General features: G+C 41.7%; 1 protein-coding gene across 8 annotated transcripts in view; it reads right to left on the reverse strand.

The window, feature by feature from the left end:
• The window catches only part of CHID1 (chitinase domain containing 1), a 92227-nt gene that overhangs the window by 43049 nt on the left and 34798 nt on the right, over positions 1 to 14380 (reverse strand). For 6 of the 8 annotated variants that reach the window (XM_083428093.1, XM_083428096.1, XM_083428095.1 and 3 more), the window contains 2 exons: positions 7236 to 7337; positions 5056 to 5211 (listed from right to left, as the gene is read on the reverse strand). In XM_083428093.1, the coding sequence (XP_083284219.1) occupies positions 5056 to 5211; positions 7236 to 7337 (258 nt within the window). Of the gene's footprint in view, positions 1 to 2080; positions 2174 to 5055; positions 5212 to 7235; positions 7338 to 14380 lie in introns of all 8 variants that reach the window. The other 2 variants (XR_014508081.1, XR_014508082.1) reach the window with 1 other exon arrangement.

Genomic DNA, 14380 nt, shown 5'->3' on the forward strand with positions numbered 1-14380 from the left:
ATAATGATTGCATCCAGATGAAGCCAGACTCTTTTACCTGCTTCATTATTTCCTTCGCACAAAGAAGTCAGGAAATGTTTAGCTAATTCTGAAGCAGGAAACTGTGGTTAATAGCTTCTGAAAAAGCAATGGTATTAATTAAGCCAATTTAAAACATGCTTTCATATCTGGGCTTTTAAGGAAACTATTGTTTCCTGTTGCAATAGAACTACAGAACTGTGATTAACTGAATCCTTCCTGGCTTGTTTTCCAGTTTGTATAAGGGAGGAACAAGGTGACTGTATGTGAGAATCATCTAACTGAGCCAAGATATGATCGAAACATAGTCAGAGACTGCAACGTCAAGTGTGATAGAATAATGGCTTGCACACATGGATGAGCTATCATAGGCAGGCAGAACTTTGATATTACCTCACAAAACTCAAATACAATGCTTTGCCCAAGAAGTCAGTTCACACATTCAGCCACAGTCATTTGTTGAGAAATCAAGTGATATGCCTGCCTAGTGTGAACAAGTCCTTAGAAGCTATTCTGTATTTCTGATTGAAGCTCCAGTTACCAGAAGCATGGATTTACCCACAGTTAAGACTGTACAGGAGGCATAAGCTACAAAGTGTAAGCCAAAGTTACTGCAAATGCAAGCTTTGGCAATTACAGGGCTTTTCTCATTTTCAGTTAATCAAGTTTTAGAAAATAAAAGGACTAAATGACCAAAGAACATCTGTTTCTATGGACCTTTATTAACCCCAATATGCAGTGCTATCTATTGGGTTTGGCAATTATGAAACCTAATAAAATTTACAGGAAAGGGGATGTTTTTCACTTCATTCAATTGCACCTCACTAAGCATATTAAAGACAAGCAAAGCATTGCAGTTGACTAGTCCATTGATTATAAAGCACAACACCCATAAGCTATATGTCAAAAGAGGAAATGTCTTATCTCACTTAAGGAAACACACAAAAATTTCAGTACAGCATTTCCCAACTGATGATACATATTCAGCCCAACAACTGTAAATGTGCCATTTCAATGCTCCCTGTAAAAGGACTGTGGCACAGCTCAGAGGCAACAGGAGCCCACAGTTCATCCAATATATGGATGAACTGAAGTGAGTCTCACAAACTCATTCCCTCTCCCTTTTTCAGTTCTTTCACAGCCACAAGGAGGAGATTGGAAGCTTCTGCTTTAACAAACAACAACAAATCAGTTTCCGATGACATCCAAGCACAAGGAAATGTTATTTAGTTAAACTATGGTTAGTAAGAACATTATAAACATTGTGACCGAACCTGGTTGATATCCATAGCTACTGCTCATGATGGCTGCATGCTACCTACCTCCAGGATCAAAGGCAATATGCCTCTGCATGCCATTTGTTGGGAGACACAAGTGGTAAGGGGACGGCTGCATCCATCTCCTGTGGGCTTCCCATCTCCTGTGGGCTTCCCACAGATATCTGGTGAACCACCATGAGAACATGAAGCTGGAGGAGATGCCCTTGTGGCCTGATCGAGCAGGGCTTTTTGTATGTTCTTAGAATTCTCTATGAACTCAGCTGCAGTGTTGTGCCTGCCAATATGCAGCCAAATGGTTAAGTCTCTGGCAAAGTCTCCCTTGCTTATTCACATGGGGTAGGCATATTTAAGAGCCCTTGCCTGTATACCAAGTTGTACACAAGAGGCAAGGGCAATAGATGCAGCAACAACACCCTCCCAGAAAGTGTAAGTATGTGGATAATACAAGTGTTACCAATATCTGCTCTCTGTAGAAGTGATTGACAAAACCTGGGAAGACTCAGGAATGATTGTGCACCTGCTGTTCTACAGTGGTGGTGTCAAGAGTCCCTGCCCTCTATCATCTATTTCATCAACCATACAAATTTCTCTATCTTCATCTTATTTGCCAAAATTGTGGTGCCAAATGCCTTCTGATTTTGAATAAGATGCAGCTAGCAAAAATATCCTCAACAGCATTATTCAATGACTTCATTCACTGCACAAGGCTGAAAGCAACCAATCGGTGTGAATATGCAAATAGACCACACTCTGCCCAGCCAGCTGCCTTCACTAAGCCTCACCTGTTAGCACAATCCTAAGCATAACGATCCAGCACTAACTCCCAATGAGTTCAGAGGAGCTTGCTCCTAGGAAACAAGCTGTGTCTACTTATTCTAACATGAAAAGAAAACTATTATGTAATTTAACTCTATTTTGACACCAGTCAAAATATCATTTCAATCAATATATTACATTACCTTTGTATCCCTGTTGCGGTTATGACCTTGGAAACATGTCCATATCTCCCCACAGATATGTTGCTGTAAACAAGCCATTGCTGCAAGCAAGCCACACCTAATAATTTTACTGGTACATCCATTCATCACCACCCCAAATATTGGGGGGTCCTGTTCTCCGCCCCACTAAGGTCACTTGCAGCCATACCTTTGACATTCTTCATTACCGTAATTTGCAGGGAAGCTCTCACCTCTAGCCTTTCTAAGTATCACTTTTTATTACCCACTATTTACAGCATGGCAGGCGGCCAATAAAGCTCTCAGGGGAATTCTGCATCCTTACATAGTTTGCAAAGAATCTTCCTTTGTCTTTGAACAGCACAATTCAATGTCAAATCTCTTCAATTTTTCAACTTACAATTTATTATATCAAACCTTCTTTAGTGTGTAAACCGACATAAAAGACCCACTCAAGATTCTTTTAAAGACGTTAAGGGCACACAGCCTGATTTTAGAGTCAGTTTTGAAGATATTTCAATATGTCCTCATTGACACAAAAGGAGCTATTACATTTGCACTTTCACTGAAGTTAATCTATGAAACGTTTGATGTGCTTCTCTCTTAGTTTCATAGGGCAAATAGTTACGCTTTGTTATATTTAACTGGAGGACTTCAGATAAACCTAAAAAAAAAAAAAGAAATGACTTGCAGATTCTGCACTTAGGAAGGAGAGGGAAATGGAATTAAGGTGGAAAGGCAGGAGCACACCCCTTTGAGTGTGCACACCCTGACAGCTGGGAATGGCTTTCTCACCAAAAATGTTTTATCACATAGCTCAATAAAGTTCCACACTAGGCACAAAATACATGTGTGTGACTGAGCACTTTACCCAGCCTTTCAAAGTATTTCAGAAAATGCCTGATCACAATATTGCTCAAATTAAAGGCATTTTCTCTATGTGGTAGATAGGGCAGGCAAGGCACTAGTAACTAGGGACTGCCAACCTTTTTGGGCCCAGGAATATATGCAAACCAGTGAGACTGTTGTGAGCACCACACACACAAACCGCAGCCAAGCACACACCACGACCCATTCCACTGGCTACAACCAAATGCTTATTTCAAGCCGACCTTCAGGGTGGGGGTGATGATGATGGTGATTTATACCCCACCCATCTGGCTGGGGCTCCCCAGCTACTCTGGGTGGCTCCCAACAGAATATTAACAGCACGATAAACATCAATCATGAAAAACTTCCCTAAACAGGGCTGCCTTCAGATGTCTTCTAAAAGTTAGATAGTTGTTTATTTCCCTGACATCCATAGGGCAGGCACCACCACCGAGAAGGACCTCTGCCTGGTTCCCTACAACCTCACTTCTCACAGTGAGGGAACCGCCAGAAGGCCTTAGGAGCTGGACCTCAGTGTCCGGGCTGAATGATGGAGGTGGAGACACTCCTTCAGGTATACTGGGCCGAGGCTGTTTAGAGCTTTAAAGATCAGCACCAACACTTTGAATTGTGCTCCATAACGTACCGGGAGCCAATGTAGGTCTTTCAGGACCGTTGTTATGTGGTCTCCCCGGTGAGGAGAGGGGACAAAGGAACCTGGTAGGTGCCATGGAAGGCCCCTGCAAAACCATGTGTGATGGCCACTATGTTGACAATCCCAGGAGAAGTATTCAGAAGCGCAAAGGACATATTTAAGCTCAAGAGTGTTGCTGTGTATCTGGGCTGCTATTAAGAGGGCTACAATTCCCAAAGCTGACACATAGTAAATTATTGTCTAGTGAATGAATTTAATAAGAAGGTATGTTATCCATGTGCTGAATATTCAGCTGGAAATGTCTACAATTAGAACTTCATTTCATCTGCTGCAGAAATAACCTTCCATATTATTAAAGTTGCTCCCGTGCTAAGAGAAGGAAAGGCTGAAGAATTCCACAGCGCTATGACCGTATTATTACAAGGCCAGTCCAGGACTCAGTGACAAGGCTGTTTACCGTTTAGCCCATTGCCAGATCTTAATTCCAAACTAATTCTATACGGCCTTGCACTTGCCATAATTATGCACCTCAGACAAGAGAATAAAGACATACACATTGAACATAGTTGTGTTAGGGGCTGGAACGTGGACCTGGGGAGAAGGTTAAGAAACAGAAAGCCCAGGGGGCAGGGTAGCTGAAGGAGAGGGTGCAGTGCAAAAGTAGACAGAAAAGGTATGGACCAGAGTGGAGACAGGTAGAATGTGCAGAGCCCCTGGGTGGGAAAATGTGCCAAAGAGGCATGGGGTTAAAAAGGAGGGACCAGACAGGAAGAAAACCCGTTATTTCCATTTGTTTGCTGTGTTTGCGTATAAAGTGGGGAGTGTAGGGTGTAACAGCAACCCCCAACCCCAAATTTGTTGTTCCAGGCACTTTTCTCCATTCTTGACTAACTTCTCCCCATATTTGTGCTATGACTTTCAGTTCCATTAAGTGCCAATATTCACTGAATTATCTAACTCCAGGTGAGAATCTAAGTTGGGCAACACCTTAAGTAATGCTTTAAGGCCTATTTCAGCAAAGTAAAGACCTAGAGTGTTAGTTGATATAGTGGTGTTTTGTTTTGTTTTGAATAAGCTTACTGTTGTAGAATTGACTCCAGTACTATTTTAACACACCCTGGTATCTAAACTGCAATGAAGAGTAGCTGAAAATATTCTAAATAATAATAATCAATAAAAACATGCAATCAGATGGCTCTGTCACGTCTAACCTAGCCCCAATTTTCACTCAAGACACTAATAATAACAACAAAAGGCAGCTTTCTAGAAACCTTACTTGTTTCCAATTATTGGCTCTCCAGAAGCGCTCAGTGCCGAGTAGTCCATGCCATAAAAATTCAGTCCCAGAAGAATTTTACTTCTCCACTTGGCTTCTGGATCCAGCATTTGAACACACGCCCGCATCCAAGGTAGAGGGGAATTAGGGCCAGGCCTGGAGATCAGCAGCAAAGAAATAAAATATGATGTCAAGGGACAGGTTTCAAAAAGAAGCAAAAGCATCTTAAACCAAACCTTTGCTCTAAGAAGATCCATAATCCCCAAAACAAACTGTATTGCTTGCTAGGAGAAAGGAACATAGAAGTTCTCTTGTAGTGAGTCAGGCCAATTGGTCCATCAATTGTATTGCCTACACTGACTGGTAGCAACTATTCAGGGTTTCAGACTAGAGACATTTGCAGACGCACCAAGAGATGTCAGGGATTGGTCATGGGTATTTCCTTGGATACTGAATGGATATTTCTAACACTCCCGTCTTGGAGAGACAAACTGTAAGGTAAAGGTAAAGGTACCCCTGACCGTTAGGTCCAGTCACGGACGACTCTGGGGTTGCACACTCATCTCACTCTATAGGCCGAGGTGCGGTGCTCATCTCGCTTTATTAGCTGAGGGAGCCGGCATACAGCTTCCAGGTCATGTGGCCAGCATGACTAAACCGCTTCTGGCGAACCAGAGCAGCAAATGGAAACGCCGTTTACCATCCAGCCGGAGCAGTACCTATTTATCTACTTGTACTTTGACGTGCTTTCGAACTGCTAGGTTGGCAGGAACAGGGACCGAGGAACAGGAGCTCACCCCGTATTGGGATTCGAACCGCCGACCTTCTGATCAGCAAGTCCTAGGCTCTGTGGTTTAACCCACAGCACCACCCGCATCCCTCAGGAAGTGTAAGAACCCCCCAAAATCAGTGCCCTTTTGAAATCATTAGTTAAAATCAGTGCAGTTTTGAAAGGGTCAGTCTGTCGTTTCAATTAAAAATTGCATTTAATTGTATCTGAACATAGACAAAAAACTTGAACCCAGGCACCATCACGCAAAATTTTGTTACAGTATCTCAACACGAGTCCAAATGCACAGCAAACAGCTTTCTAAAATATATAGATGTACACAAAAGTAGGTCCAGCATTCTTCACACATACAGTTTTTCTATGTTCCAAACATGTCATTTTATATTTGTATTTTCAAGTACGCTTCAACCAATTCAAGTAAAGTGTTGCTGTTGTTTTTTTAAGAAAGGATCCTTGCATCCTTGACAGTTTGCCTTCTGTTGTAACATTCTCCTTGCCTCTTTTCAATATGCCTATCATTGGCGGAAGGCATCTGAAATTTTAAAAGTCCTAAAGGAAAAAAGCAGTACATTCTATGTAATATGGAATTCTGTTTGTACATTTCTTGGACAAGCCACTGGATGATTTCCCTTATCTTGTGTGCGCACTTCAAACTGACAGTCGAGATAACTAGATACAAATCCTTAAGACACCATTTGATAAAGTGGGAAGAAAATATAAGGGTGCATAGAGAGCAACTGTCAGAACTATTTCAAAGCAAAGAGGGAGAAAACGTAAAATGCAAGATTCCTTTTTTAGTTCTTCATCCTCAGAAGCCATACTGGACAGGCATTTTAGAGGCTTATTTGCCAATCCAAGAACAGATATAAGAAAAGCTAATACAGGCAAGCCAAAAAAAATGGTAGCCAATGGATGATATACACCTAACCAGGCATTGCCAAACTTGGCCCCCAGCTGTTTTGGGACTACAACTCCCATCATTCCTAGCTAACAGGACCAGTGGTCAGGGATGATGGGAATTGTAGTCCCAAAACAGCTTGAGGGCCAAGTTTGGCAATGCCTGAACCATACTCATACTAGACTAACTGAAATTAACGGACAAGATACCTGTCCATTGATTTCAATGGGTCTCCTCTTGAGTAAGGCTAATGGTAGGTAATGCCCAACATATTTACTATGCAATCTCAAATGAAATGCTGAGGTGGGGAGAAGTATACCATAAAGAAAGATAATAATGAAGTAAAAAAAATAAATAAAGCCTGGAATCTGCCCACTCCTCTTCTAAAGGGTACTGATTAATTAGTGAGCTCCAGGTATGTTTCCTGATGTCACTACTACATCCCTAAAAGCCAGTTCAGTGTACTATTGTTTTCCACTGTCATTGCCTTACCGTTGAGGCGCTGAATAATCATATGTCATGAGGCTGAAGCTGTCCACTATTGGGGCTAGCTGATCAAATTCTTTCTTTGTGAAACTTCCCAGCTGGTTGGTTCTTAAAGAGAGAGAGAGAGAGAGAGAGAGAGGTTTATTTATATAAGGTCGTCATCATGCATGGTGCTTTACAGAGTACAAGAGGACTAGTCCCTGCCCTGAGGAGCATACAGTCTTTACATTTGACACAGGGGAATCAACAGGGTAAACTGGGAACAAAGATGCAGTAGTTTCTGTTGCATAAGAACATAGTGAGAGACTGGGTTGGATCAAACCAAAGGCTCATCTAGTCCAGCATTCTGTTCTCACACTGCCCACCAGATGCCTATGGGAAGTCCACAAGCATGGGAAGTCAAATAGTATTGTCCCTCATTTATGGGCTCAGTAACAGTACAACATGGTAACTAGCAGGGTGCCAAACGTTTCACAGAAAATATGGGCTTTGAGGAGGAATTTGAAGGAGGTTTATCTCCCCCCCATTTGTTCTTCACATGGGCTTTGAGGAACTCTGGAAATGGCTTTGCCCCTGGCCTAGAGGAACCCCCCCCCCAATCCACTTAGGCCTAGACCCAACTGAAATTAACTGGGACATCTGTAACTCTTCTTTGGGTATGAACCAAGCTTCTAAATGTCTTGGCCAGGAAGGGTTAGAGTATTTTATGGGGAAACCAGGAACTAGAGATAATGTGCTCAAGTTCCAGAGCAACATATATTACTGGGCTTCTTGTCTGAAAATCCTGACCTTGGATGGAAGGGGAAGTAGAAGAAAGAAGATCAGAGGACTTTGCTTTTGCACTTGGAAGTACTCTATATCCTAGTTCTAAATATTTGCACCCCTGTGATGGAATCACAATTCCCTTGCAGTAGTTAAAATACAGTGGTACCTCGGGTTACATACGCTTCAGGTTACATACTCTTCAGGTTACAGACTCCGCTAACCCAGAAATATTACCTCAGGTTAAGAACTTTGCTTCAGGATGAGAACAGAAATCGTGCAGCAGCGGCACGGCGGCAGCAGGAGGCCCCATAACTAAAGTGGTGCTTCAGGTTAAGAACAGTTTGAGGTTAAGAACGGACCTCTGGAATGAATTAAGTACTTAACCGAGGTACCACTGTATCATGCTAGTACCATTGAAGTAGCCTCAGCTACAGCACTTTGTTGGAGATTGAAGCCTTAAAATGAGGGCACTGGTTAATGTTTTGTTTACCTCTGGACTAAGTTTACATTTAAATGGAAATGAATCCCAACCTTCCCCAAAGGCTCAGGATGAATCAATATTTTGAGACGTCAGAATATGATAATGTAATAAATAATACACTCTTCCAAACATCACAGTGCTAAAGGCACAAACCATAATGCTGAAACCCCAAACCCTCAATGCAAAGCATGGGAAATCTGTCAAGTGCCAATAAAAACCCACACTGATGTGGTCCAATCAGACACTTGCATTCTGCCTTCTCCACCCAGGCCAACATAACCCATAAGACTTGTACTTTTGCCACTGCCACTTTTTTGGCTTGCTCCCGAAAAACTGTGTCGCACTGCAGTCTCAAGATGGAACTAGATGTAATGTTACTCACACAAGTATTTATTTATTTATTTGGTTCCAGTAATGAAATGCCTCCCATAAAATATCTTGAAAAGGTTTCACAGCGAAGACAAAAAAAATAATCATCAAAACAATTCCATATGTACACAAACAAATTCAAATCCAATACAGAAACAGGGTAGGATAAAAGGTTTGTTGAAAGAAAAAATGTTTTTGCTAGGTGCCAAAAAGACAACAGAAGCAATGCCTGTCAAATCTGTAATGGGAGGGAATTCCAAAGCGGAGGCGCCACAATGCTAAAGGTCCAATTCTTTACATTTGTGCAGATGGTATCTGCAGGAGACTTCTTCGGCTGATTGCAGTGATGGATATAAGGGTTGAGATAATATTTTAGATATCCCTTAGCTCAGCGGCAAATTGGCAGCCTGTGTAACTACAGTCACAGCAGTGTGAATGGCATTTTCACCGCAGAGAAAATAGCAGGCAGGGGCCACTCCATGCTTCCTGTTTGCACTGGGAGTGAAGTTTCCATTTATGTTAAAAGAAGTTTTCTTTCCAATGCAAACAGCAGGTGGGGAGGGGGAGGAATAAGAGCCACATTGGAATGCCAGCCCTGGGCAAAAATTCAAAGCCTCTTTACCCAACCCCAGCCAGGGGTTTACTTATTAGAGACCCATTCATGAAATTGCTAATTGTGTGAATGGTATTGTGTCCAGTTCGGTCTCTAGGCAAACATGCACACAAACCCACAGAGTAGAAATGCAACACTGTTACGCGTTACCTGGTACAGCCTTGCTGCTGCACAGACAGGTGCAAGGCTTCACTGCCAGACTGTTTATTCCAAGCCAGGCCCTTCTACACCTCCACTATAAGTAGACACAAAAGTCTGCCACTTATGCTTCAGTGTGTGGCTGTACTCCAGAAAAAGCCAGTGGAGACAGGGAGGGCAAGAGATGAACTTGGGAAGGCACTGAAGAGCCTGTCCTGGTTAAATGGCTTGACTATGTGGGGCATCCAAGATTTCACCCTTAGCCTCTATGGAAAGCATGACTAAAAGGGAACCACTTTTAGGACAACCTGTTTAAGCATAAAAGGTAAAGGGACCCCTGACCATTAGGTCCAGTCGTGACTGACTCTGGGGTTGCGGTGCTCATCTCGCTTTACTGGCCGAGGGAGCCGGCATACAGCTTCCGGGTCATGTGGCCAGCATGACGAAGCCGCTTCTGGTGAACCAGAGCAGCGCACGGAAACTCCGTTTACCTTCCTGCCGGAGCGGTACCTATTTATCTACTTGCACTTTGACGTGCTTTTGAACTGCTAGGTTGGCAGGAGCTGGGACCGAGCAATGGGAGCTCACCCCGTCGCGGGGATTTGAACCGCCGACCTTCTGATCGGCAAGTCCTAGGCTCTGTGGTTTAACCCACAGCACCACCCGCGTCAAAAAAAGTTCTGTTAATTTCAGTGAAACCCACTTTTAAAGTATCTACACTGTCAGTATATTTCTAATACACAAAAATGCTATGTTCCCTGAAACTGAGCTTCTTTAAAAAAATGAAATTATTCAAGTGCATTCACAATACATTCAGAACACAATAGAAGCTAACAGACCAGAGCAGAAGCAAAGCATCGGTTTTTTACTGAATATAGAAACAGTCAGAAACTGACATTAAATTAATAGAAAACAAGCACATTACCAGCCTTCTGTTTACATACACACATTTGAATTTTTTGCCTTGTTCAATTAATGGGTTCCAACACAGAAACCTCAGGCCTAAGCTGCTATTAAAATAAAATCTAACCCTTTGGAATCATTTAATTCTTACACAATTCTTCTTCACAGCCAGTCTCCAGAGGTGTTAATTTAGTCATGAAGCATCATTTTAAAAAAGCGAACCAGGACAAGTGATTAACAGCAGCATTTCTAAGCACACTTTCCTCAGTGGAAGCACCACCACTGAAAACAATGAGAATGTATCCTGAATAAACATGCATAGAATTACATGGCGCATCTATCATTATTCTTGCATAACTGGGCATGTGAGATAGGAGACAGGCAGATTACAACTGCTACAACCAGCAACTGCTTACAGAATGTCAAAATTGGATTATTAATGATAATATTTAATTACAGACGGATGGCACCTTTCCCTACTAATTGTAAAGGGTAATATAGGAAGCCCCATGCACATACATTTGTACCCACATAGGCTCCCCTCAGAATGAAGCCAAACACATAGTAGCAGGGGTGCATGTTTGGGAGATGCAGATGTGCTTAGGGGCAGGGCCAACAGTATGAATTCTCACTACCCCCCTTATGCATTCAGTACCCATTGGTACCATATGCCTGAATAAGTCTAATCAGTCTCCTCCTTCTGTGCAATCTGCAGACTGGATCTTAGTTTAGTTTAGGTCAGCTCTTTCTAACAGGTATCTGAAGTCAAATGTTAAATAGTGAAAACCATAGAAGAGGATCATTCCAAGATAACCAGTCAATCAACAAAAACCATGGTTGTGGAGCTAAAGATTTCTTAAATATTATCAAGTACTTTTCTTCTGTATAAATATTTTTTAATGGTACAAGAAAGGTATCTGAACATGGAGATTGCAGTCCATGATAGTAATTATGGGTACATACCTATATGGTGCCTAAATGCTTTAGCCCATGGAGCAAACAATAGCAGTTGGGAAAGGAAAATTTGGGGAAGCAGCAGGCATGGAATGGTTAACTACCTCTTCCCACAGCACAACCTTGATCCAATCTTCAGCCTCTCAGTGGGCATTCTGATCTTTAAACATACATGTCCCATGTATGTTTGGCAATCTACTTTGGCAATAGGCAATACTTTGACTAATAGTAGGAAAGCTACAATATAAGCACTTGGAACTGGATTCAACTTACCCATTCTGCTAGTGGAAGCCAGTGTAAGGACTCCTGCTAGCACAATGGAGCTTCCCCCACCCATTGGGTTGGGAGAACCCCCAAAACAACTCATGGGGGGGGGGAGAAAAGGGTGACCATTCCATTGGGCAAGAAGAAAGATCATCATTAATATTCCAATTATGACATTCAAAAGATTGTGCTGACGGATCAGTCTCATAAGTGCTACACTGAATGATCTTTAATTACGGAAGTTGCAGTAAGAAAGAAGAAGCACTTTTGCATGAAAAGTTTGGGACGAGAATACAAGCCACTTTAAAACTAAGTGTTCCCATTTCATGGGGTCATAAACTGTACTATGATGTGGTAATCAGCCCCGAAATAAATTCAGAGAAACAGATATCTTAGCCAGTGATAGGAAAAACAATTGAGACTCCCGCTGCACCTTAAAAGCAAACAAATTTTAGGGCAGGTATATTTTTAATAGTTACAAAAGAGGCTCCAAAGCCTAGCCTCAAAATATAAATTAGTTAAATGAGAAAGGTTTGAGGGGCTGGGGAACCAGAACATTCAACCAGCTGAGGCACTGCATTAGAAGCTAAAAACCACTTATCTGCTTAAAGGGTAACACAAATGCAATTTTGCACTGTCATCTCATTGGGCTGAAAGGGTATGTGCAACGATGCTGAACTAAAAATATGTCTGAGTGACATTTTTCAGTCAGGTCAGCAAGCCCAGAATATAAAGAACACAGTGGCAACAAAGGCAATTTGCCTCTGACAAGAGTTTAACGTGCAAGTGACTACTTTCTTTTGATGTACGCTGCAGCCACCTCATGTTCCAAGAACCAATAATTTAGTTGTCATATTAAGGAACAGCACTTTCCCAACAGGAGTTCAAACATAAATTAAAAGCAGTCACCCCTTCCGGGACTTACTTGCACCCATCAGTCTTCATAGCAGTTATCTGGCATTTGCTGCACATTTAAATGGCAAGCACTGTACGAATGCGTAAAATGAAGGGCATCTGTTATGTTACAACAATCTAAGTGCCTAGAGGCAAAACAATTTCTTCCCCCAAACATGGCAATATGCATTTGCAATGAATATATAGTTATCATTTCAGAGCGGGGGCAGGAGAGGAATATAGCTTCCTTTTATCATGCACTGCATTTTATTGTGCATTATATCACTTTACATAGGTTACAGGAGCATAGCATTTAATGAAGCTGGGATGCATCTTTGTTAAGCCAAGGAAAATATTTTAATAAGCAACTTGTAACCTAAGTAACTCTTCCCCACCTACTCTATTATTGATTACACTAATTACTAGCAGCACACACATAAGGATCTCAGATAACTTGTTTTTCCTCTCGGTTGAAGAGAAAAAATATTTTCAATAACGCTCATCAGATGAATCACATGAATAATGAGCTTTTATTTTAGCACTCTGAACATTATTTAGTTGAGACCAATACTGCCTCTAGGTGCAAAGCAAATGACATACTCTAACTTAATATTCCCTTAAGTCAAGCATAGGAAACCTCTGGCTCTCCAAATGTTTTGATGTACTACAAATCCCATCATTGCTTGCTACTGAACATGCTGGCTGGGGCTGATGGGAGTTAGAGTCAAACAGCATCTGGTAGGCCACAGGTTCCCCCGTCCTGGATTATGTGATTAGGATTGGCATGATGTATTTTATTAATTACATCTGTATAGCACTCTTGAGAGTCCCATGGACTGCTAGAAGTTCAAACGTATCCATTCTGAAGGAAATCAGCCCTGAGAGCTCACTGGAAGGACAGACAATGAAGCTGAGGCTCCATTACTTTGGCCACCTCATGAGAAGAGAAAACTCCCTGGAAAAGACCCTGGTGTTGGGAAAGATTGAGGGCACAAGGAGAAGGGGACAACAGAGGACGAGATGGTTGGATAGTGTTCTCAAAGCTACAAACATGAGTTTGACCAAACTGCAGGAGGCAGTGGAAGACAGGAGTGCCTGGCGTGCTCTGGTCCATGGGGTCATGAAGAGTTGGACACAACTAAACGACTAAACAACAACATTAGCATATTTACCAATGTAACAAATAGTTGGTTATTATACTGGGTTGGGAATATAAAAGACAGCCCAGGAAACTGATCTTAAAAGCATTTGAGAAAAACTGGCTCAGACATGGCTGGTAAAATGAGAGGCAGGTGGTGGGGAAGAGAGGAAACTCTCACAGGGAATCTAACTAATCACTTTACTGGTACCTAGCAAAAAATAATACACAATTTCAAAACAGGAAAACACTTGGTAAGGAATTTCTGCTGGGCAAATTTCATTGACCTCTATATCTAATTGGTCTTTAAACCTGATTAGACCAACCTTTTTTCTTTTCTTTTTTTTACAGCTAGGGAATAATTGGATCAACCTTTTATTAGCAAAGAAAACCAAGGGAATAATTAGTTTAAAGACAGAAGAGTATGTGTAGAATATGTGTTGGGTTTTTTGCACGAAAGCCAAGCAAATTCCTCTCTAAAAGAGATACCATAAGATACAGAATGAAAAACAGAATGAAAAACTTGAGTCAATGGGCTTGAATAGCAAAACTATATGTGGGATACATTAAAGATACCATTATACCCTATGATGAAATATACCCTTTTACTGAAATGTTTGTGTTTTTTGAAA

The sequence above is a fragment of the Podarcis tiliguerta genome, assembly GCF_965153285.1.
Source record: "Podarcis tiliguerta genome assembly, chromosome: 1".
NCBI lineage: Eukaryota > Metazoa > Chordata > Lepidosauria > Squamata > Lacertidae > Podarcis > Podarcis tiliguerta.